This window comes from Anolis sagrei, chromosome 3 (genome assembly GCF_037176765.1).
Source record: "Anolis sagrei isolate rAnoSag1 chromosome 3, rAnoSag1.mat, whole genome shotgun sequence".
Lineage (NCBI taxonomy): Eukaryota > Metazoa > Chordata > Lepidosauria > Squamata > Dactyloidae > Anolis > Anolis sagrei.
This window is the reverse complement of record NC_090023.1, coordinates 94,905,153-94,929,309: the sequence shown is the minus strand read 5'-3', so window position 1 is coordinate 94,929,309 and position 24,157 is coordinate 94,905,153. Positions and strand designations below refer to the sequence as shown.

Genomic DNA, 24,157 nt, shown 5'->3' with positions numbered 1-24,157 from the left:
CTTCTGCCAGAAGCAAACTCTGGTTGGTGTTGTATGCCTTCTAGTCAGTTCCAAGTTAATGGTGATCATTTTATAAGTTTTTCTTGGCAAGATTTATCCACAGGAGGATTACCATTGTCTTTCTTAGGAAACGAGAGTGTGTGACTTGTACAAGGTCAAACCAGTTGGTTTCCAGTTGTGCAAGGACTCAAAGTCCTTGTCTAACAATTAAACCACCTCATCATAAAGTCTGAGTAAAAGCTGTTACACAGATACTATTCTATAACATCACTTCTCATCCTCGTGCACCAGTAGCTTGGCTCTCCTCGGCGGTGGTCAGGGGAGCTCTTGCACAATTAAAATGTGTGCGCCAGCTGCGCCCGTACCTTGGGAAGTCTGACTTGGCCACGGCGGTCCACGCTCTGGTTACATCCTGTATAGACTAGTGCAACTCTCTCTACGTGGGGTTGCCTCTGAAGACTTCAATTAGTCCAACGAGCGGCAGCTAGATTACTAACAGGAGCGGGGTACAGGGAGCATACTACTCCTCTGTTGCGCCAGCTCCACTGGCTGCCAATTAGCTTCCGAGCACAATTCAAAGTGCTGGTGCTGACCTATAAATCCCTAAACGACTCCGGCCCAGTTTACCTCTCCGAACGGATTCTCCCCTATGAACCATCAAGGTTGTGAAGATCTTCTGGAAGGCCCTGCTCTCGGTCCCACCACCCTCACAATCGCGCCTGGTGGGGACGAGGGACAGGGCTTTCTCGGTGGTGGCCCCTCGGCTCTGGAACTCTCTCTCGCTGGAGATTAGATTTTCTCCTTCTCTCCTGACTTTTAGAAAGCTGGTAAAATCTTAGCTTTGGAATATGGCATTTGCAGAATGATGACTGAGTCAGTAACTCTTGACCACACTGACGGATGGTGATGAATTGTGATTTCACTCTGACGACCTGGCCTTGTGTAATTGTATGATTGTATTTTAACGTATTTTATGTATTAATGTATTATGAGGCTGTGATGTTTTATACTATTGTCTATGAATCTCCTGTTGTGCAAAGGCACTCAAGACTTGGCTGTTTGGTTGTGCATTTAAGTAACCAGATCAAATTTTGCCATAGTCACTGCTGAATGTTTTTATGTTGAATGTTTTTATATTGAATGTTTTTATATTGTGTATAAACTGTTTTAAATTGTAAGTCGCTCGGAGCACCTTGGTGGAGAGCGACTAATTAAGAAATAAAGTGATGATGATGATGATGTTGTGAACCGGCCTGAGTCCCTCTTCGGAGGTCGAGAATAAATAATTATAAATAATTGAAACTTCAAAACATTTGGACTAAAATGTCCACAGTCCTTTGGTAAACATACTAACTGTGCCGTCGCGCCTGGGGCTATAGCTCTTAGAGAAAGAGGCAAGAGGCATGGACGTGACATCTTTCCCCAGGGGATTGCTTCTTTCCCTCCTTTAGGGAAACTGGAACTCCCAAGGACCAGAACACAACAGGTAACTCGAAATGGTATTTATTGTTGACAATGAGTTATCTTTCTTAGGCACAAACTTGATGTTTCTTTTTTTATATATATAGTTTTTATTGTGCAGTTTTTTCTGTGATACATAATTTTAAAAAAAAGAGAAAAAGAAAAAGATAATAAATAATCCCAGTTTATTTTATCAAACGCTTTCTCCGCGTCGATAAATAATAAAGCCAATTGTTTTTCATTATGTCTTTCGTAGTATTCGATGGTGTCTATGATTGTCCTTGTATTATCCTTTAACTGTCTATTTGGTAGAAAACCTGTTTGTTCTTGCGAAATCCAATTCTTTAAAAACTAGATGTTTCAACAGGGAAAAATACTATACAAACTCTAAAGTCCAGGGTCCTAGGAGCTATTAGCTGAGAAGCTTTTCCTGTTCCCTCTCTCTCAATGGCTGTGAATGATGATGATGATGTTGTGAACCGGCCTGAGTCCCTCTTCGGGAATAAACACAACCCCAGTCCAATGGCCTATGTTGAAGGACAAAACCTTCCTCTGATGCCAAAAGAACCGGTGTGAAGGCGCCTGTGACTTCCCAATTTCGTTCAGGGTGGTTTGAACATAAAGAATAAGTCTCAGGGATAAAACCTCAGAATTGGTGGTAAAAAATGACTTGACTAGGGGCTTTGGGCCAAGCTTTACGCACGTCCATCTAATGAGCCTTTTTTGTGAGGTAAAAAAAGGTGAGAGAGATACCTTTTTTTCCCTTGGAAGGGGTGGAGCCTAAACAAATGAACTGGGGAAACAAGCCAATTGGTGCACAACAACAATAAATTGACAGCTATAATAACCAATGACCAATAACCAATGAAATTTAACTATACATATACAAGGTAAACAGACATAATATATCCTGCAACTAACAGTTCTACATATAGGTGGTGCCACACGCGGCGTCACACTAACTATGTAAGTGTATAAAAGGTCCATCCTCAAAAGTTTTCCCAAGCATAGTTAAGCAAACTCAAGGATTAATTAGCTCCTTTGTTTTCAATATTTGATGTGTTTAAGTAAAAGGTAGTTCAAAGCTGAATGGTTGTGATTTTTTTTCAGGTGGAAAGTCTACAAATTGGGAAGGAGGGATTCGAATCCCCGGTCTTCTCTATTGGCCTGGAGTGTTGAAACCTGATATAAGTATTGATGAACCAACAAGTAATATGGATATATTCCCCACCATAGTTAAACTTGCTGGGGCCCAATTACCTACTGACAGGTAGGACAATGAAATTTGTTGTAAAAATGCATGTTTGGTAGGACTGAAAGTACTTTGAGACCTCATATGTCTCTTAAGTTTAGTTTTATTTATTATATCTCGTACACATTTATAGGAGCGATTTCTTCATCTTATGACTGAATTGTAGTTGCACACAGATGTTTATTCCAGGGTTTGGTTGATCAGATCTTTTAAACATAGTTTTTAAAGCTTCTTCATCCCTACATACAACTCTGCCTAGCTCAGCTCTAAAATCAGAGCTTTACTCAAAATGATGGAAAATCAATCTCTCACCCCAGCCGTCCCTGCTCCTTACAAGAGCTGTCAGATCTTCTCAGTGAAGTGGACATATAATCTGCGAACATCTCCTTATTAATGAAGGATGCAGGATCTCGTGAGTGCATGGAGGAGAATCATACATGATCATGTGGAAAATCCAGGACTACATCATTTCACATAGGTTGACACTTAAGCCTTTCCTTAAATATATAACAAAGAAGAATACAACACTTTCTATAGCAATGTGTTTTTACATCTAATTTATTTTTCCATTACGACATTTTTGCAGCACAGGAATAGTATTAAGGTAAAATGAGATAACATTTGGACAGGACAGGAGATAATTAAAGTAAGGAATCAAATGCATCGCAGTACAGATGGACAACCCTAGGCTACATGTGTTATGTATGTTTATGTCTGTCTACTATCTGCCTCTTACTTTGTCACAGTCATGTCATACAGAAAGAAAACATTTTTCTATTGTTCTTCACTACTGCAGTGTTTGGCAATTTTCACTCCAAAGCTAGATTTCCAGGTTTTCCCCATGAACCGTCAAGGACTTTGATCTTTCTCTTCTATAATAACACAGTAGCAGTATTTTTAATTGCCCCCCCCCCCTCTTTGTAGCTTAAGAAGATGGGTTTTTCTTCCTGACAGTTCTCTATACCTGTCCTACATGTTCTTTTTGATCAAGCTATAGATGTTTGGGCACGATGCCAACACCATTCTGTTCTTTCTTACATACAATCAATAAATCACCAGCTGTGAACTTTCCTCCACAGGTTTAAAGTAATACTGCCCTGACAAGTAGTGTTCATATGCAGCTTGCAAATTTAAAACGGATTTACCTATCTAAATTAAGAATATCTTTTCCAATCTTTGCTCCAGCTAGCAAGCTAGTTAACTTGGCATATGCTACTCTACAGAAGTTTTCTGGTTCAGTTACAACCCTACTACAATCACCCCTCCACATTTGTAGATTTGGCATTTGCAGATTTGATTATTCATGGATTTGATTAAAATGTTTTCTTTAGAAGTCTTTAGGTCCTCCAATGCAACTGTATCATGACGTTCAGGTTGAAATTGATTACAGAATCATACCAGACAACATAGAGTTTCCTAGACAAAACACATAGCTAGCAATCTGTTAGTCCTCCAGTATGATCTGGCGTATGCTGAGCATAGAAATCACACTAGAAAACCTAGAGATTCCTGGAGAGATGTTCTCTCAGGTAAAAAAAAGCAATTTTATTATTTGTATTTTTTCACTTTTGTGGGGCTCCTGAGCCCTAACCCCAGTGAATGTGGAGAGTTGGCTTGGCTGCAGTTTATAGATGGTTTTAGGAGTCCAGCCTTTTTACATGCTCTTCCTTCCTTCCTTCCTTCCTTCCTTCCTTCTCTCTTTCTTTCTTGTAGGATGCATTCAGGACTTTCCAAATATCCGTTCCTCCCTGATGTAGAACAGAAAATGATATTGCCCACCCAACTAAAACTTCTAAAATTCTCCAGCTAGAAATGATTCTGAAAGGCGTAGTTCCAAAATCAGGAACTTTCTCTGCTTTAGAGCCACATAGTCTTGGGGACATGGAGTATTCATCTTTAAGTGTGCTTGCTGGATTTATAAGATGAATGTTAAATCTAGTTAGCTTGCACATGACTTAGTCCATCATATTTTGCTTGATACCAAACTATTCTGAGTGCAAAGAGAGCATAGCTGCATTTAATTTTACATAGCACAAAATGGAATTGAGGGGAAGAGAATTACCAGCTGACAAACCAAAGTGGCATTTCAGCAGAGCTGCTGTCAAGAGATTCTTCTTTACAGCTGATGATTTATCAAGTGCTTGTAGGGAAAGACAGGAAAAGAAGGGTAAAGAATGTGCAAGATTAGATCCATCACTACCTTGGGATATTTAAGGCAAGCAGTAACTTTGCCATACTTTCATTGGTTCAGTCATCTTGACGTGTGCAACTTTTATGGAAACCTAGCCCCTTGGAAAGGATTTTCCCCCATAGGAAGGAATCTTTTTTGTATCAAATTTTTGTTTCACAATAGTACAGTAATCATTTGATTTAAAATGAGTTGTGGCAATCGTAACACCAGAATAAAGAGCTCAATGAAAGAAATCAAATGATGTTTATTGTCTCACACAGAGCAAGTTTCAATAATTTCAACAGGGCTTATACTCAGAAAGCATTTGGATTCTGTGGAATTTGCTTATAGTGAAATGTATTACAGTTAGCACCCTTTTAAGCATATGTTTAGATGCATAGTTAAACTGACCATTAGTCAGTTTAGCTAAATGGCATGAAAACTATGCATTAACCACCAAAAAGGCAGTTCCTTTATCATCAAATTATGGAAAATGTGATCAGCCTGTCATTTGTCCAAAGAGTCACATGACGAGGCATTGTCTAGTTAGATTCTGAAGTTCATAATGTGGCAATATCTCTTTTGGCCAATCAAGAAGGCACAGGTAACCATGTAAGTGTTTCCTAGTTGGTCATTACACAAATACCAGATGGAATTAGATACCGATCTGGCATTTTCACTAGCAAATATGAAATTATGCCGCATTTCTCATTTAGCATGAGAAAACACGTATAGGGTAGAAAGGAAGGAAAAACTGCCTGGGGCTTGACAGGTTTTTAGAGCTATCCATTATATAAGGTGTAGCCTTATTACTAAACCTTTTTTGTTATTTACCTTCCTTGCCTAACTTTCCTCAAGCAACAGGAAATGACTTTGCTTTTGCTGGAGCTTTTTGGGACCCAAAATCCTTTCAACTCCTCACTACACGTGGTTCTGGCAATATCTGCATTGCTTCACAATTCTGGTATGACACCTCCTCACACCTTTGAATGTTAGGTTTGATGACTAGTGTTAAATGTTAGAAATAGAAAATCAGTTCATTAATATAATAAGTAATATCGTTAAGTAGAATCACTGAATCCATTAAATTATTAACTCAGAATGGTGACTTTGGGCCAGGCCATGGAATATGCAGAGAAAGGAATGACCATTGTTGACCATAGGGAGACATACTTTGTTTCTGGTTCTTCAAAAGGGCTTTTTGCTAGTCCTTTTAAAATTACCTTAATCTAACATAAATATTTCCCTTACATTAGCTACAAAACCGTTAAAAGGATTGCGGCCTCAGCTCAGAGCTAGAGCTTTCTTACCATTCTTTCAGCCTCCCAAAAATCAGTTGCTAATCTGCAAAGGTCAATTGTAGAGCGCAGATTTTGCACATAAGAGTCAAGAATTCCAAATATAATCTGGACATCAGCACCTGTTATAATGATCACAAATATAACAAGCTAGCTTTTCCCTGCTCACTTCTTACCTCACTTATATAAGTGTATACAAGTTGTATAGGAAGAAAAGATGGGTAGGTAATATATCAAATGATTAGGGCGGGAAAGGAGAAAAAAGGAGAGAGAAAGAACTGCAGAGTGTTTGAAGAAAACTTCATGATTACAAAGGGCCTAACACAGTATATGTAATACATGATAAAATTGCAAAGGGGTTCATTGTAGCTCACCCTGAATTCTATTATTATGTATATTATACCATAATAATACAATAGAAACCACTCCCACACATAATCAGTAGGAAATATAACTGAACAGTCAAAATGGATCCAAAACAATACCTCTCCAGAAAGACTCAAACATTTTGCTTTCATGCAGGCCACAAGGAAGCATATTGGAAGGACTCTGGCTACTTAAGTATTCTTCTTCCACTAAGGAATGAATCACTCCCTTCATTCCTGTTTTATCCTATGGTTCAAGTTTACCTGCTTGTCTATTCTTTTTCCTAAACTTATTTTTCCACAGCTCCACAAATCTTGCTATCTGATTTGGGATCCAAAAAGTTTGCTCTCTCCCATTGCTGTTACATTTCAAAGAAATCACACAGATTAGTGTTCCTTCTATATTACACAATTTCGAATATTTCTTCTTTGGAGGCAGCTGGCTTTCCTGATTTACTGAATGTGGTGTATGGAAAGGTATGTCTTGATGAATTCCAACAACTAATTCACTGAAAATATTTTGAAGTCCAGCATTAATCCATGAATCTAGAAAATAAGATGAAATCGCTAAAATGAGCAAATTAATAACTTTATGTATTAAATTCCAAAGTCAGGATATTATTCAGAGGTAGCTTATGGAAGAATAGTGTTCTAAAAGGACAAGCCCATATATTCAAGGAATTAATAATCTGTGAGAAGAGTAGAAAACCAAGCTCTTTTAAAAACTGACACAAATTAGTTCCACTCAATTGTTTCAAATCAAGTATAAGTGGTTCTTGGTTCTTAAACTCTACTCATTTTTCAGAAATTGAAATGCTGAAAAAGTGAGCATAAGTTCTAGAAGAATTCCTGACATCATTCCTAACTCCACATTAATAATATAATTTGGAATAGTGTGTGAATTAAAAAGAATTAAAGCAGGCTAAACCAAGCAAATCAGGAATGTGGAATTTTTAACTGCCTCCCAAAGATAATCTGTTGAATTATAAATTGCTGTTAGTTTTGCGGAAGCACTGTGCCTCTAAGCTTGGCTAAAAGAACAGCTGAACTATGCATTTCTTATACAAAAGTTTGCATAGACATCATAAATTGTTTCAGATAATGTATGGGTTGGATGTTTAATGCAAAGAGGGAAACAGCTTTTTGCACTGCTCTTATGTTAAATTTGTAGAGATGCAATGAAATTTGTTTAAAGCACAACTAAAACATAACATGCAAATAAGACAAATATATCTTTTGCACATGTCCGTACAGATGTGCTCATCTGAGAGCCAGATTTAACTGTAGCTCACCCACTGAGTACAAAAATACAAACGCTTGTAGTGCTGTGAGGGATGACCTGGACACTCTGGTATTTCTGTTGCAATGGTATTTGTGGCATTTATAAAGAGAAGCAATGCATAAAGTTTCTTTTCAGGCTAGCAGCATAAAGTTTCTTTTTTTGATTTTGAAATGCTTTCTTATTCAGAATTATTGATGGACATGATCTGATGCCCTTGCTTCAAGGCACAGCTCTCCACTCGAAACATGAGTTTCTCTTCCATTACTGTAATGCATATTTAAATGCAGTACGCTGGCATCCAAGAAACAGTAAGTAAAATTGCTCATTCAAGTTTGAATATTTTATGTAATTTTTATTGCAGCTTCAAAGAATCTGGGGGGGGGGGGAGGCCTTGGGCTATGGTTACAAATAAGTTGCTTGAAGTGCCTAACCATTCTCCTCTTCTTCTTCCTCTTCCTCCTTCCTTTTATCTTTGGAATTCTTTTATCTTACCAAAAAAAAAAAAAAGAGTGAGCTCATATCAAGGAAACAATTTGGACTATGACAACTAACAATCATGCAATACATGAAAATTCTAGATTACCACTGTGGTAAACTGTGTTGTCATACTTTGGAAAGAGTCTTTTCAGATGATGTTTTGGTTATTCCAATTGCGATTTTACCTGGTTTACAGTGAAATGTGATTTTTTTTAATTTGAAGTTTAGCAGAACCAGATCCCCATGAAAGTGGAAAAATTATGAATATCTTAAGGGATCCCACACAATCATATTTAACATGCTTGCTGTCTCCTCAAACACTCAAATGCTCAGACTGGTCCAATAAATGGATATCGGAAAGGAGAACGAGGACTGATAAAAAGTCCATTCCTTACTAGGAAATGGTTCCTCCTGGGTGGCAGCCCTTTTACCCACCAATGTTATTCTTTTCCCTATTTGTGGGGCCAGGATGGCAATGGCTTCATAGACCAAGTCCTCCTCTACTTGAGCTCAAAATTTATTATTGCAGAAATTAAACTCGCACATGTGGGGAGGCATTTCCAGTCCCTAACTACCACCCAGATTGCTTGGACTGTCTTTTTTATGCAAAGAGAGAAAGAGGGGAGAGAGCTTTACTGATCTTGTGCCATAATTCTTCTATTGCATACCCGTGTGTTGTAAAAAATATTCTACACTGATAGTAGTGTAGGAATTAGTTTCTTTGTTGTGATTGTGACCATAATGAATAATCATAAATTGGCTGTCATGTGAATAGTTAATACTGTTAATTTGTTAAAGTTGGAAATCTAAAAGAATTGAGTATCACAGGAGCTGTCCTAGAACTGCTTTGAACCCCACTTTCTGGGAGGAAAGTGGGTTGTAAAATAGTTTCCTAGGACTGACTTCTAAGTAAACACATTTAGGATTGTGTTGAATGTCTGGAGCATCAAAACTGCGGTTAGAGTGACAACTAGAATATTGAGATCCTGGAATTCACTGTGCCACTTCAGACTACAGACACACAAAGACATTTTTTTTATATTTTGAAAAGAAAAAAGAAAAAAAGAATAATCTGCATAATATGAAAACCAGCACTTTTCAGATGTAGAGCAGTATTCAAAATATTTCTTACCTTCAGTCCAACTCATTATGTTCCATGTGCAGACCATCACAATGTTAGATTATTTAGAATATTTCCAAGCCACACATTTGCCTTGCCAATGCACAGAAATATAAAGCACTACGCTGACTTGTAAGCAATAAAACAGCTTAGAGGAACAATACATCTAATGTTATACCAGTCTCCAAAGCTAAAAGCCAAAAAATTAGATAAGCAAAAATAAAGTTAAGACTAATTATACTTTAAAACACTATATTGCAATGAAAAAGGGTTCACAACATCAAAACAGCAAACATAAAAAGCAGCAAACATTTATAAGTGCAATCATAATAGTAGAAACAAAACAATAAATATGTAAGAAGACTTATGAAATGTTAACCCTAGTCTGTGAAGCTAGGCTCTGGCAAAAAAAAAAAAAAAGACCTTTCTCCAGTTATCTTCTGTTTAGCATCAAAAGTTAGAGAAAACTTGATCAGGGTGTATGAATGTGGATGGATAATGGGTGCAAAATAGGAATTCTTCTGATGCAAGTCATAACAAAATCTTGGAGTGTGCTTAGAAACACATTGGATACTACTGAATAATCATTTTTCTTCCATACAATCTGGTTCCAGATTTAAATCCAACTGCTAATCCTACTAAAACCAACTAAAATAGACTTATTATTATTATATTTATTTCTACCCCGCTTTAGCTCCCCAAAGGGGACTCAAAGCAGCTTGACATAAAAGCATTAATATACAATTTTAAATATACAAAAATGCAAACATTAAATAGAATTAAACACAAGCAGCATTAAAGAATTTCCAGTTAAAATCCATCAAAACAGTTAAAAACCACAGCACCCCCTCACTAGATCTTAGACACCCTCATCTTTAAATGCTTGCTTGAATAAAAAGGTTTTAACCTGCCACTGGAAGGACAGCAGGGAGGGGCCAATTCTAGCTTCCCTGGACAGGGACTTCCAGTGTTGAGGGGCAGCCACCTAGAGAGAAGGCCTGCTCTCTCGTCCCCACAAACTGAGCTTGAGATGGAGGTGGGACCAAGAGAAGGGCCTCTCCTGAAGATCTCAGGGCCCAGGCAATTACGTGCAAGGGGATGTGGTCAGCCAAATAGCCTGGACCTGAACCATCTAGGGTTTAAAGGTCATAACCAGCACTTTGAATTGTGCCCAGTAACAGACTGGCAGCCAATTGAGCTGCTGCAACCGGGGGGAGGGGGGTGCAGCTCTTTGGACCAGTTGACGTTTCAGAGAACTCTTCAGAAGCAACCCCACGTAAAGTACATTACAGTAATCAGGACGGGATGTAACTAAGGCATCTCCCACAATGGCCAGATTTGGCTTCTCAAGGATCCACATTCTCAGGCTGAACAAATGGAAAGGCATCCATCAACACTGTACAAGCAGGAACCAGAGTTACATATATTGGAACTGTATCAATAACAGCATCCAAGTCGGAACAGATCAGGACGACTTTATCTGCAAAGTGCCTTGCAAATTCTTCACAGCAGGCTGTTGAATGGTTATGGATTTCCCCTTGAGGACCAGTATATAGTAGCTCTCTGACCACTTGAAACAGCTCAGCTGGGTGGTTCCTTGCAGATGCAATGGTGGCAGCAAGGAACGATTTCTCTGCTGCCTTCATTGCCATTGAGTAGGCTTTCAAATACACTCTAGCCTGTGCTTGGTCAGATTTACTTCAAGTTCTCGCTGCCAACTCCTTGGAAAACCAAGGGGCTGGTTTGGCTCTGCTCTGTGAGAAGGAACATTCTGGAGCTGTTGTGTCCACTGCTCTGGCCATTTCCTCATTCCAGCCAGAGCTTTGACAGAATTCCCTGCCAAGGTGATCCTTAAGCCTCCTGGGATGTATTATCAAAATAAATCATATTGAGTCAATGGGATTTATATAAGTCCTAGCTTACCACATGCAACTGATCCATTAGACTATTCTAGTGGATAATAGCAACCATATTGAATCAAATAATCCAGGCATTATGTTTTGGTCCATTTTTAACTTATTTTGAAGATTGGCCTGAGGTACTGTGTTTTTCAACAATGGTTTGAATCTTACTTGGGCATGGACAATAGTGGCAAGGCCATCGCTGCCTAGGAATGATGGTGGTGGTGGCTGGGCTCCAGTAGTTATGCCAGTGACGGCCCTGGTGAAAGATAATTCATGTTTCCTATTGTCTTTGACAGCATAGTCTCATAAAATAGTACATCTAAACTGTAGCCTTTTAAAGTCCACAAATAAGCTAGAGCAAGTGTCGCAATTGTTGCTTCATAGAAAAACATTTAACTGCTACATATAACCTTCTTCACCCTCACTACAAAACTTGTCTTTTTTTTAATCTCCAGGGAGTGGATGACAAATCACTTGTTATTCATGTCCTATATTTCTCTCTCTCTTTTTTAAAAAAAGACATCTTTTGATCTTAAAATCACTCAGGAATGTGGCAGAAATTCCTCATGCAGCCTAGAGGGTGTTCAGTGGTAATTATTTTTAAACTAGAGACTGCTGGGATCACAAAAATGGTCCTTAGAACTATACTTTGCTATACTTTGCCCTCTGCTAGGCCACAGGAATGAAGACAGGGCAAAGACGTTAGTTCTGAAATTGCTTGTAAGCTCTTCCTGTAGAAAACAAAGATACCCCCTTAACAATTGTCCATCAACTATATTGGTCAAATCCTGAGACTATAAACTTTTAAACACTGTGCGAGGATCACTGTATTTCAAATTCTGATGTACTTGCGACTGAAAGTTCCAATTGGAGTAGACTCACTGAATCAATTGTTAAATAAAGATGCAACATTTAGGTCTATCTGTTCAGATTCAATTGATCTACACTAATAACAACTACCAATAGTATTCAGTCCTCTGGGATTATATAAGTTATGAACTGGAATGGCAGGACTAGTTAAAGTATCATCTAGAATATTATTTTCCAGGTCCATTCAACCACCTTTTATTGGTATTTTGTCTGGCCTGAGCTTCAATTTACCAGTTTAGCCCTAGTAATCCCACCACGTAACCTGAGTACATTTTCATGTGTTTGAAAAAAACATTTGCAGTGCTAATCAATCTCATGCAACTTTTGCATGGAATATCCCCAATTGCAGCATTTTCTTTTCATAGAGTCGTAGAGTTGGAAGAGAACTCGTGGGCCATCCAGACCAACACCCTGCCAAGAAGCAGGAAAATTGCATTCAAAGCACCCCTGACAGATGGCCATCCAGCCACTGTTTAAAAGCCTCCAAAGAAGGAGCCTCCACCATACTCCTGGGCAGAGAGTTCCACTGCTGAACATCTCTCACAGTCAGGAAGTTCTTCCTAATGTTCAGGTGGAATCTCCTTTCTTGTAGTTTGACGCCATTGTTCTGCATCCTAGTCTCCAGGGCAACAGAAAACAAGCTTGCTTCCTCATCCCTGTGACTTCCTCTCACATACTTATACCTGGCTATCATGTCTCCTCTCAGTCTTCTCTTCTGCAGGCTAAACATGCCCAGCTCTTTAAGCCACTCCTCATAGAGCTTGTTCTCCAAACCCTTGATCATTTCAGTTGCCCTCCTTTGGACACATTCCAGCTTGTCAACATCTCCTTTCAATTGTGGTGCCCAGAATTGGACACAGTATTCCAGATGTGGTTTAACCAAGGCAGAATAGAGGGGTAGCATGACTTCCCTGGATCTAGACACTATACTCCTATTGATGCAGGCCAAAATCTCATTGGCTTTTTTGCCACTACATCACATTGTTGGCTCATGTTTAACTTGTTGTCCATGAGGACTCCAAGATCTTTTTCACACGTACTGCCCTCGAGCCATGCATCCCCCATTCTGTATCTTTGCATTTCATTTTTTTTTTGCCTCAGTGGAGTATCTTGCATTTGTAACTGTTGAACTTCATTTTGTTAGTTTTGGCCCATCTCGCTAATCTTTTGAGATCATTTTGAATTCTGCTCCTGTCTTTTGCAAGAACTAATATGGTCATGAAGAAATAAAAAGGCTCTTCCCTGCACAGAAAATTTCACAACCATGTGTGAAATTTGTGTAGAATAACTCTTGAACGGTAATGCTTTCCATCTGTGCAGGATTCTTCTCACAAATTTATCAGAGCTTGGATCATTTAAACAATATAGTCCAATATCTTTTCCAGCTCTAGGGAAAATAAATGCATAAATGTTGGAATATGTGATCAGGGAAGAATATTTAAGTATGCATAGGTGCTGTAGAGTAAAGGTCGAACAAAGCTGTCTTTGAGCCTTTTTGCTTAACAAACCCTGTGGAATTCATGTGTCACCATAAGTCAACTTGTGTTTTTAAGGCGTACACACACACACATACAGAAAGGAGGGTCTAAGACAGGGCTCCCCAAACTAAGGCCTTCCAAGGTCATTTACCCATCACCCAGCCTAAACATTAGACTTAGGGTCACCTTCAGTCTGAAACAACTTGAAGGCACATGACAACAACAGTCCTAATTAACTTGACTATCTCATCAGCCAAAAGCAGGCTCATGTTTCCATTTTAAATACTAACAAGTTAATGTTGGTTAAAAATGTTCTTTTAAAATAGTATATTATTCTTGCAAAAAATTGCACTACAAATAAGATATGTGCTGTGTGTTTAGGAATTTGTTCATATTTTTTTCAGACTATAGTCACCCCTTCCCCAACAATCAGAGGGACTGTGAACCAGCTCTGTGCTTAAAAAATTGAGGACCCCTGCTCTAAGATCAGTAGTAAGATTTCCTCTCCTTTTGGGAAGATAGAGCGGAATATAAATAATGTTTTATTATTTTTTGATTGGGCAAAATGCAGTGCTTTTTTCTTAATTTGTCCTTTGATCCCCCCCTCCCCTTCTAATTAATGGAGAGGAATTCTTTCTTTAACTTCCTCACCATTTTTTCAAAAAAGACACTGATTTCTTTTAGTTTGCTCTAAAAAGAAGAATCTACTTTACTGATGTGACACGCTTAATTTGCACCATGTCACATTGTGTACCAGATAGATACTGGGCAGATCCCAGCCCTGATATCCCCACATTGCTTTTATTTGCGAAAGATGGGCAAGCGCCAAACATTGTTTGCATTTCTTTCCTATGCTGCTACCCTCTAGAGAGAACGTGATTGACTGGCTTCTTGTCCAGTCCCCAGTCTTCACAAAAACCTTTTCTTTTGGGTCACAATAGAAAAACATTCAAAAAAAATTCTCAAGGCATCGAAAGGTTCCCCATTCGGCTTATCTCTCTCTAGCATGCTACAGTTTTACAAAGAAATATATCTGTACTCCTTCAGCTCCATCACTTTGATGTGTGGTTGATTGTATTAACATTGGTATGGACATTCACAGGAGCTGTCTCTGATGATTTTGTTGTCATCTGCCTCTCCAGTTTTTCCATTGCTCGGAAAGTCATCTATATGAGATTCTAAAATGCTGTTGGGAAATTGTAGGAAAATCACAGCACATACCTAGGGCCACTTACTTACAAGCAAAATGTCTATGTAAAGGCACTGAATATAAATGCCTATAAGGTATACTTCAGAATCACAATAGATACAGATTGAGCAGCCCTTATCCAAAAGCTTGGGATATGAACTATTTGGGATTTTGTTGTGTTTTTTAATTTTGGAATACCTACATAATGAGATCTTTAGGAGATTAGACCCAATTCTAAACATGAAATTTCCTTTATTTTATACGTTATGCATAACGCTGATGGTGATGTTTTATAGTATTTTTAAAAAATGTGCATTAAATAAAGTTTATATACATTAAACCAACAGAACACAAAGGTGTCGTTATCTTAGTCAATCACGGGGGCAAATTTTGGATTCCATAATCTGTATCACAGATGCTCAACCTGTATGATATTAACCCTATAGCAGCTATAAAAATGGCAGCCATACACTTTGGACACATCTACCCTGATACTATAATTCAGCTTGGAACTGGTTTGGGAGGAACTGGTTTCTCTGGTGAATTGCCATGTCTGTAACCAGTTTGAGGCCCGAATGAGAACTACATTGAACACTGAACCTGACCTCAAACTACTGTGTGCATCAGCTCCCATGATTTTATAGCATTAATCCATGGCTGTTAAAGTGGTGTCAAACTGCATTAATTCTACACTGTAGATGCACCCCTAGAGAATAAAGGGGTTATGGAGTAGGCGGAGATATAAAAGTTTTAGTCCCCATCTTCGTTTTTCTTGTTAGAACACATTAATTTTAGGTTGATCTTTCCAATCAGGTTTGCATCAAATGAAGCTTCATTAATATTAGCAGATGTTTCTTCCAAGTAAATATGCTTAGGCTTAGGTTCAATAACCTTGGTGTTCAAATATAGATTGATATAAAGTTTACTTTAACATGTGCAGAAATTCCCAGCTGAACAAACATTTTAGGATCTCATCCAAGCTTCCTGAAAACATTTGACCTCCCTGACTGTCTATTTCAATATTCTTTCAACAAACACATTTGTGTTTTCAAGCATTTCATTTCCTTGAAAAATGAATAAAGTAGAACTGCTTTGGAATTCTTTGTAACATTATGTTTTACATATAGTACAGCAAATACTCAAATTTGGCAACACTGTGTGGCAGCATTTTCCCAAGCAGTTTAGCAGTGCATACATTTTGACATTACTCCTGCTCCAAAGTACTATGCTTGATCATACCTGATTATCTCAATAAGCATGCAGAGCCTAGCTTGCTTTTAATTAATTTCATACACGTACATTCCTTAGAGGCCCATCTCTACCATATGAAAGTTCAGTTAACTGCTTGCAACCAGTTGATACATTTTAAGAATTATTCAGCTGTATACACTTTAGGCATTTTGCTACTAGGGCCAGCTGTACTGTTGGCAAGAATGTGGTAACTCCTTCAGGCAACAGATGAAGGTCAACTGCCCCCTCAATGGATTATCACCTTGTTGTGGTGAAGGGGCTTGTGTGTTCCAGTGAACCTGCATGCAAAGTCATTGGTGTCATGTAAACCCAGGGGGGCAGGCTGCAGGGGAGGAACCAGGCCATGCATAATCTGAAGTCCTCAACAGTGGAGCAGGTGGATTATAACATGGTACATGTTACAATGGCTGTGAAGGTGGAGGAAGGCCACAATGAAGATAAGCCACTGGTTGTTGGGTTAATCATGCCACTGGGTGGCACCCTCATTCGGTGAAGACTGTGTTGATCAGCTGTGCACTGATCTCCACACATAAAACAATTTCACACACAGGTGTCTTCCAAGAAAAATAAAACAAAACCAACAAAACTCCCATGGTGATCAGCAAGTGGTGACAGGGGCAGTACTATGAAATCTAGAAGTCTCTAATTACAGACTAGCACATGGGAAGTGGATAAGGATTCAGTCTCTCTACCTCAAGGTCCAAGGCAGTCAAGTACTTTGGCAGCTGTATCCATGACTGAGCAGCCCTTGTTAGGATCCACTCTACTCACCCCATACAGGAAGGGGGCTAGAAAAAGTACTCTAATCATAGTCTGCCTCTTCTATCCTTGACTGGACTGCTGCATCCAGAGGAGTCACCACATTACAGACAAAAAAGAAATATAAATTTTGGAACATGAAAAGTACAGATATTGTTGGATAACACAGACAAAGAATGCCCTGAACACAGGACTGCTATTATTGCAAGGGAGCTGAGACACTTTAACATGGATATAGCAGCACTTCAGGAATCCCAGAGAGCAGGAGAGGGACAGCTGAAGGAAGAAAAAAGAGGCTACACCTTCTTCTGGAAAGGAATGCCTGAGCAAGAATGGGGAATACACAGAGTTAGCTTTGCTATGAGAAAGGACCCGGTGAAGCATCTGTCAAAAGCACACATAGGCATTAACAAATGATGCTCAACCCTCCAAATTAATCATGCCAAAAACTAGCAGGCAATTATCATAGGTGCCTATGTACCAAAACTAGATGCTGATGAAGACATCAAGGAACAATTTTACTGTCAACTAAACACAATCCTATTGGGGATACCTAAGGAGGACAAAATCATCTTCCTGGGGAATTTTAATGTGAGAGTTGGATGAGTTTTCAACCTGTGTCCAGGACCATTAGAAACAGCAACCCAAATGGCATCCTACTTCTCACCAAATGTGCGGAACACAATCTTGTCATTGCCAACACACTCTTCTGCCAGAAAAACAAGCTCAAGACATGGAAGTACCCCCAGTCAAAGCACTGACACATCTTAAAATATGTAATTCTTGTGCTTCTCAAAAGAGCCATGACAGGTGCTGATAACTGCTGGACAGATCATGGGTTAATTTGATCCATAATGGCCATCAAGATCGCCCCCAAACACAATTTCCAAGGAAGAAAGATAAGGTGTAAAATGAACACCCAAACCCATCTATAGCCCTCCAAACAGGCCATTCTCCAAACAACATTCAAGGATCATCTACCCATAGAACACTCTAAACATGTTGAGGAACATTGGAATAAACTGAAGACCCCTATCATCACTGCCTGTGAAGAAACCATTGGATACAAAACTAAGAAACATCAAGACTGGTTTGATGAAAATAATAATGAGATACAGCTGTTAATTCATAAGAAAAGGAAAGCCTTCCAAATATGACAGAGAGACATCAACTGCAGGAGTGGATAAAAAGACCTCGGCTGCAGCAGTGAGAGCAGAAATGGGAGTATATACAGTTGATGGTTTATCCAAAATTAGGGCATATAAATATTGGATAAAACTAAATGCTATGGCAAATGATAGGCTACCAAAATTGTGCCTGTTAGAGCAGACAAAAAACGAACATCAGTCCTCTTGGCTAGCGCAACTGACAAAATACATCAGGAGCTGTGGACTTCCAATTCTATACCCAAATCTCCTAAAAGAACTAGATCCAAAAACAGTGGCACAACGAATACAGGATATAGAGTCTCAGAAAGATATTGCCACCCTTAGTAAAGCCGGCTCACTGAAATGGTTAAGTCGCTTCAAACATACCTTTCAAACAGCTGAATACCTATAGACAGAAATGCCTAAACATCTAAGGAGGGTATTCACTGGAACCAGATTTGGACAGGCAGATACAATAGTTAAACATGGAAGGTTTAACCAAGTTCCATATAATGAACGTTTCTGTATCTGTGGGGCAACAGGGGGAGGGGATATTACACATGTACTGTTTAGTTGTATTTTGTACAACAAAGAGAGAAATCAATACCTTGGACCATTAATTATACAGAAGACTCACTGGGAGCCCCATATCAAAACTACATTCTTAATGGCTGGCCAGAATGCTAAGATAACACACCAAACAGCCCTTTTCCTTCATAAAGCAATGCAGCTGAGAACTGCATATCTGGAGGAGATTGGGGTAAACTGTAGGGGTGATGCAGATATCTGAAGTGGCTTGGGATTGTACAATAGCTGGTCTATTTTAATCTTTGTTTTAACCTTCGTTTTTAATTTTTGTGGTTTGAAATTTTACCTTGGCATTTTAATGATGATATTTTTAATTATCTTTTAACTTAATCAAGTTTGAATGTATGTTAGTTCACTATTATGGGAGTCTTGGGATAGTGATTATTGTTTATTTGTGTACGTTTCTGTTTTTGTTTTTAATGTTGATACAGTCAGTGGACTAATCAATAAACCTTGCTTTGCTTAACTGCACTGCTAAGAAAAATATCTATGCTGAGGTCCAAAGAAAGATGAGATATGCAGCATTTTTTTCAAATGAAGCAGAGTGATTGAGGATCAGGACATTTGTAGGGATACCAAGATGTTTGTTTATAAAGCCATTGTCCTCCCAACCCTTTTATACCGTTATACACCTACAAAACATGGGCTGTCTACAGATGTCACATTTAACTACTGAAATGATTCCATCAGCATTGCCTCCGAAATATTCTGCAAATCTCTTGGGAAGACAGGCAGACAAATGTCAGCATGGTGGAAGAAGCAAAAACCACCAGCATTGAAGCAATGATCCCCCACCACCAACTCCACTGGACTGGCCACATTGTCTGAATGCCTGATCACTGTCTCCCAAAGTGTCAAGCCAGCCCTTGTTAGGACTTCCTTTCATCTGTAAACCTATGTCCTCACTGTGAAAGCCCATGAAGATCAAAAATAGGTCTCTACAGCCATCAATGGACCACCACAAAGACCCTACACTTGAAAAGCATTAATATTCAGCTGCAAATAATAGCCTATGATGATGATGATGATGATGATGATGATGATGATGATGATGATGAAAGTCAACTACAGACATTCTTTGCTTTTCCTCTAGATCCCCAGTTGATCTTCTCTATTGGAGGATAATGCTATGTATGTCACATGCCCTATCCAGGATATCCCAAAATAGCCTGCCTTGAAACTCTTTACTTGAATGGCAAGAAATTGAAGTAGTCCTTGAGATCTCTTCCAGTTGCTTGCTCATTGTCATAATTAAAATAACATTAATAAAATTAAGATGTCAGTCTTCTTGGAACATCATGTGGCCTTTCACCTTAGGCCATAAAATGTTTTATTTTTGCTTTATTTCCAGAATAGGAACAGATATGGTGTTAGAATTCCATGTCTGAATAAGTGTGCTTATTATATGAGAATGTTTTCATCAAACAATTGTTAAAATAAGTTCTTTCCTTCATGAATCAGAAAATTAAAATTTCATTTTCAATGTAGCATAAAATATTTAGGTACAGACTCTAAAATGTATGACTTTTCCCATCCTAGACCTTCAATGATAGTGATGATGGTGATGATACATTTATTACCCCATCTTCTTTTGACCCAAGATGGGTACAATATTGTTAAAACAACAAGATAAAATAATATTACATTACAAGATACACATAGTTAAAGTGGAGGTTAAAGTTCACTGATACATTCAGATAAAATTCACATGCTAAAATTGACTGGGTAGGCCTGCCAGAATATAGAATAAGATCTGTGCAGTAAAGTTCTCTATAAAGCTTTTCTTGTACCTGCCTGTGCCTTTTAAAGGGTTTGCACCAAGTAAAAGATTTCTTATGTATTTTCCTGTTATGGTTGAAAAATTAAAATAAAGAAGTAGTGTTTTAAAATACCATGAGCTAAAACTCTGGTTCTTTATTGGCCTATGAATCAGAGTTATTAAAAATGTATTGCTTTGACAACTTCATTACAAGCAAAGCAGTCACCCGATAAGGAGCAGAGCTGTGGTTACGTGGGACATTTGCATCACTCAAACTCAGGGGGTCGTTTAATGGCCACTTACAACGTTGTAATCATATTGGGGCAAATGAATCTGTACTAATGTGTATGCTCAATGAATCACATATTATAATGTCTACTTTCTTCAAAAGTTAATACAAATAAACAAGGATGCTGAACAATTTTGTATAATAAATGTGTTTGTGTTTTATAGGTAGTCTTTGAAATGAACATATAGCATAAGGATCTGATAAGTCTAACATTAGATTAGTACTCTTAATGAAAACTAACTAACTAACTAACTAACTAATGTTTTATACCTATTGTTTAATTTGTTTTATTGTGCTTTGTCTTTGTATTGATTTGTCATGTCATTATTTGGTTTATTTTTTTACTTTGCAGATATATTATTCATTGTATTTATTTATGTTGTAAGCTGTCCCGAGTACGTTCGGGTAGATGGGGTGGAGTATAAATGATGATGATGATGATGATGATGATGACGACAACGACTGTGGTATTGATAATAATAAAGGCAATTCATTTCACCAGGGACAGCATATTGGGTTTTATACTACAAATCAAGATTCCTTTTCCATAAGCAAACCACAATTTTCATTAAAATAAAAAGCAAGCATAAATATATTATATTCCTCTGTAATACAGTGGGGCCTTGGTATCTGCTGTGGTTTGGTTCCAAAGAATCCATGAATACTTAAGTCTCATTATATAGCATAGTAACATGGTGCCTATTATGTAAAACAGAGAATATATACTCAGTTCTTGTGGGTTTTTTCGGGCTATATGGCCATGTTCTAGAGGCATTTCACCTGACGTTTCGCCTGCATCTATGGCAAGCATCCTCAGAGGTGAGGTCCTCACCTCTGAGGATGCTTGCCATAGATGCAGGCGAAACGTCAGGAGAAATGCCTCTAGAACATGGCCATATAGCCCGAAAAAACTCACAAGAACTGAGTGATTCCAGCCATGAAAGCCTTCGACAATACAGAGAATATATATATAAGATTTAAAGCCATGGATAGTTGAGTTCATAGATCCAGAACACATGGATATGGAAGGACAACTGTAGCATATTATTGCTTTTCTAAAAGCAACAAACACAGTTTGAAAGTGATTAATCATATACAGACAGCCCCAGGCATGTAGCCGGGGGGGGGGGGGCTTGAGGGGCTTCAGTCCCGCCCCCCCCCCCCCCGAAATTCTCATGGTGGTCCACGAGAAGGCCTTACTGGTACATTATTTAAACTGTCATGCTTATTCATATCATGATCTGATCACCATGCTCAATATACCCCATAAGCATGGGAGTATTGGGGTAATGATAAAAAAGGTTTGCTAGGGTAGACCCTCTTTCACTCAGACTCAGCCCCCCCCCCCCCAATCAAACTCAGCTGCCCCCAAATCAAAATCCTGGCTACGGGCCTGGGCAGCCCCCAAGTTACAAAGATAGATTCTGTAGGTTTGTTCCTAAGTTGAATTTGTATATAAGTCAGAACAGGTACATTTTAAATGTAACTCCAGCCATACATATATATACATACACACATACACATGCTTTGGATAGCATAGGGAAAAGTTATTCCCTCTGTGGTGTTTGTTTTACTGTCTGTGCAGAAGATTTCACCTCACTTTCCTTCCCTGTGATAATTGTTATGGAAACAAGGATTGTGTTGTCAAAGCTTCAGTGGAGATGCCTTTTCCCTATGATAACGCTTCCAGAAGTGAATTTCCCTTCCTAGGAATAGATTTCTCTTACTTCCTGCTGTCTTGCCCCCATTCTTAACTGTGAGCGATTTATCAGTGTTTGTAACACAGGGACTGCCAGTACTGGTTAGAGTATCAGAATAGGTTTCAAGAGACTCATGTTCAAATTCCTACTTCACTTTGGATCAATTAATTCTAGGATCCTTACATGTTGCACAATTATAACAACTGAATGCCACTTTGATTGAAAATTTGGTGAAAGGCACTTCAGCTTCACCAGACTACAAACCTCAGGATTTCATAAGTGCAGTCATGGAATTTAAAGTGAAATTATAGTGCTGGAATCATTTTGTTTGGAAGGGACTCTTTTCTGGAAAAGCCTATTATCTCTATTTTAGTAGTTAACCTAAAAAGAGACATTTCCATAAATTCCACTAAACTGAAAAACCCAGAAATAAATATTTCCCTACTGAAAGGCACAGTATGGTCCCACATTAAGTCTGATTAAACATAGAATTCCATCTGTTTGGGCCAAAAATTCTCCTAGTCATTGGCTATACTGGGTCACGCTAATAGCATTTGTAGGGAGGATAAGCTGGAAGAGCAAAGGTTCATTACAGTTTAAATAAAATTGCAAGCTGAATTTCTAAATAGTCCATTAATTTTGGAAACACAGGAACTGATACATATGGTCAAATCTAAAAATTTTAAAACATATAGGCCTTCAAGAAGAAATAATAAAACAGCTAATTTGAGTTCTGTAACAAAAAAGATGATTTTTGAAGGCTACAATTTACTAAAGGATTCTTAATTGTGTTCATTGTCATCTGGCAAATGAATGCTACAGTATCTTAATATGTAAAATGTCAAATATATGTTAATGCTTATATTACTACACAACATGGAAGAATGGCAAACTAGGCTTCTTCAAGAATATTGCATTTTGGGGGGTTTTGTGGCTGGAAAAAGCTTTTTTTTTTCTTTTTATGACTCTGATCTAGAAGTTGTTCAACTCCAGTTCTTCTTATGCCATCCACCAGTGATGATGAAGAATGACACCAGATCTTGGGGAAACCTTTACAATGACAGTTTCCAGAATCCCTCTCAGGCAGAATCATATTCTGTGTATTGTTGTCCCCAAAACTAAAATTTCTGAACATTGAATAGGAGTGAAAATGGCACAATTTCCTCATCCCTGTTCTAATCTATTTCAGTTTCATTTAAATACTGATTTTTGACCTTTGTTTTTAACACTGATATTGGACCATGGGATAGGACACAATAGTGACTGTGAAACATAAATGATTTTCATATTCAGTCATCCCTCCACATTTGCAGTTTAGACTTTTGCAGATTTGATTGAAATGTTCTCTCTAGGGACCTCTACATCCTCCCATGTAATTCTATGATCAGCGCCCTGCAGTCATGCTGGATGCCCTAAAGAACCTCTTTCTAGATCTTCAGGTTCAATTCTGTGGTCTGCTTCCTGCAGAAATTCCTAAAGAGTTGCTCTCTCAGGTTAAAAAATAGCTATTTATTCACATTATTTCACTTTCATGGGAGTCCTGTGCTCTTACCCCAGCGAATGTGGAGCAGCAGCATAAAAGTCTTGAATTCAGACCAGATAGAAGCTAAGAATGGATTGGGGCAATGTCCAGGAATTCAGGGACCATTTTAGCTTTCCCTAGATCCAGGAAGACTGGCAACTCTCGTCTTTTTGCCTCGAAATCACAAATTGTGCTACCTAAAAATCTTTGCTGGTGAGCAATTTATTTTGTAAATGTACCCCTTACACACACTACCCCAGGGCTCCTGTTAGGTT

General features: G+C 38.5%; 1 protein-coding gene across 6 annotated transcripts in view; it reads left to right on the top strand.

Annotated features, from left to right (window-relative positions):
- The window catches only part of STS (steroid sulfatase), a 130,524-nt gene that overhangs the window by 93,232 nt on the left and 13,135 nt on the right, over window positions 1–24,157 (top strand). For all 6 annotated transcript variants that reach the window (XM_060769910.2, XM_060769907.2, XM_060769908.2 and 3 more), the window contains 2 exons: window positions 2,572–2,731; window positions 8,015–8,136. In XM_060769910.2, the coding sequence (XP_060625893.2) occupies window positions 2,572–2,731; window positions 8,015–8,136 (282 nt within the window). The remainder of the gene's footprint in view (window positions 1–2,571; window positions 2,732–8,014; window positions 8,137–24,157) is intronic.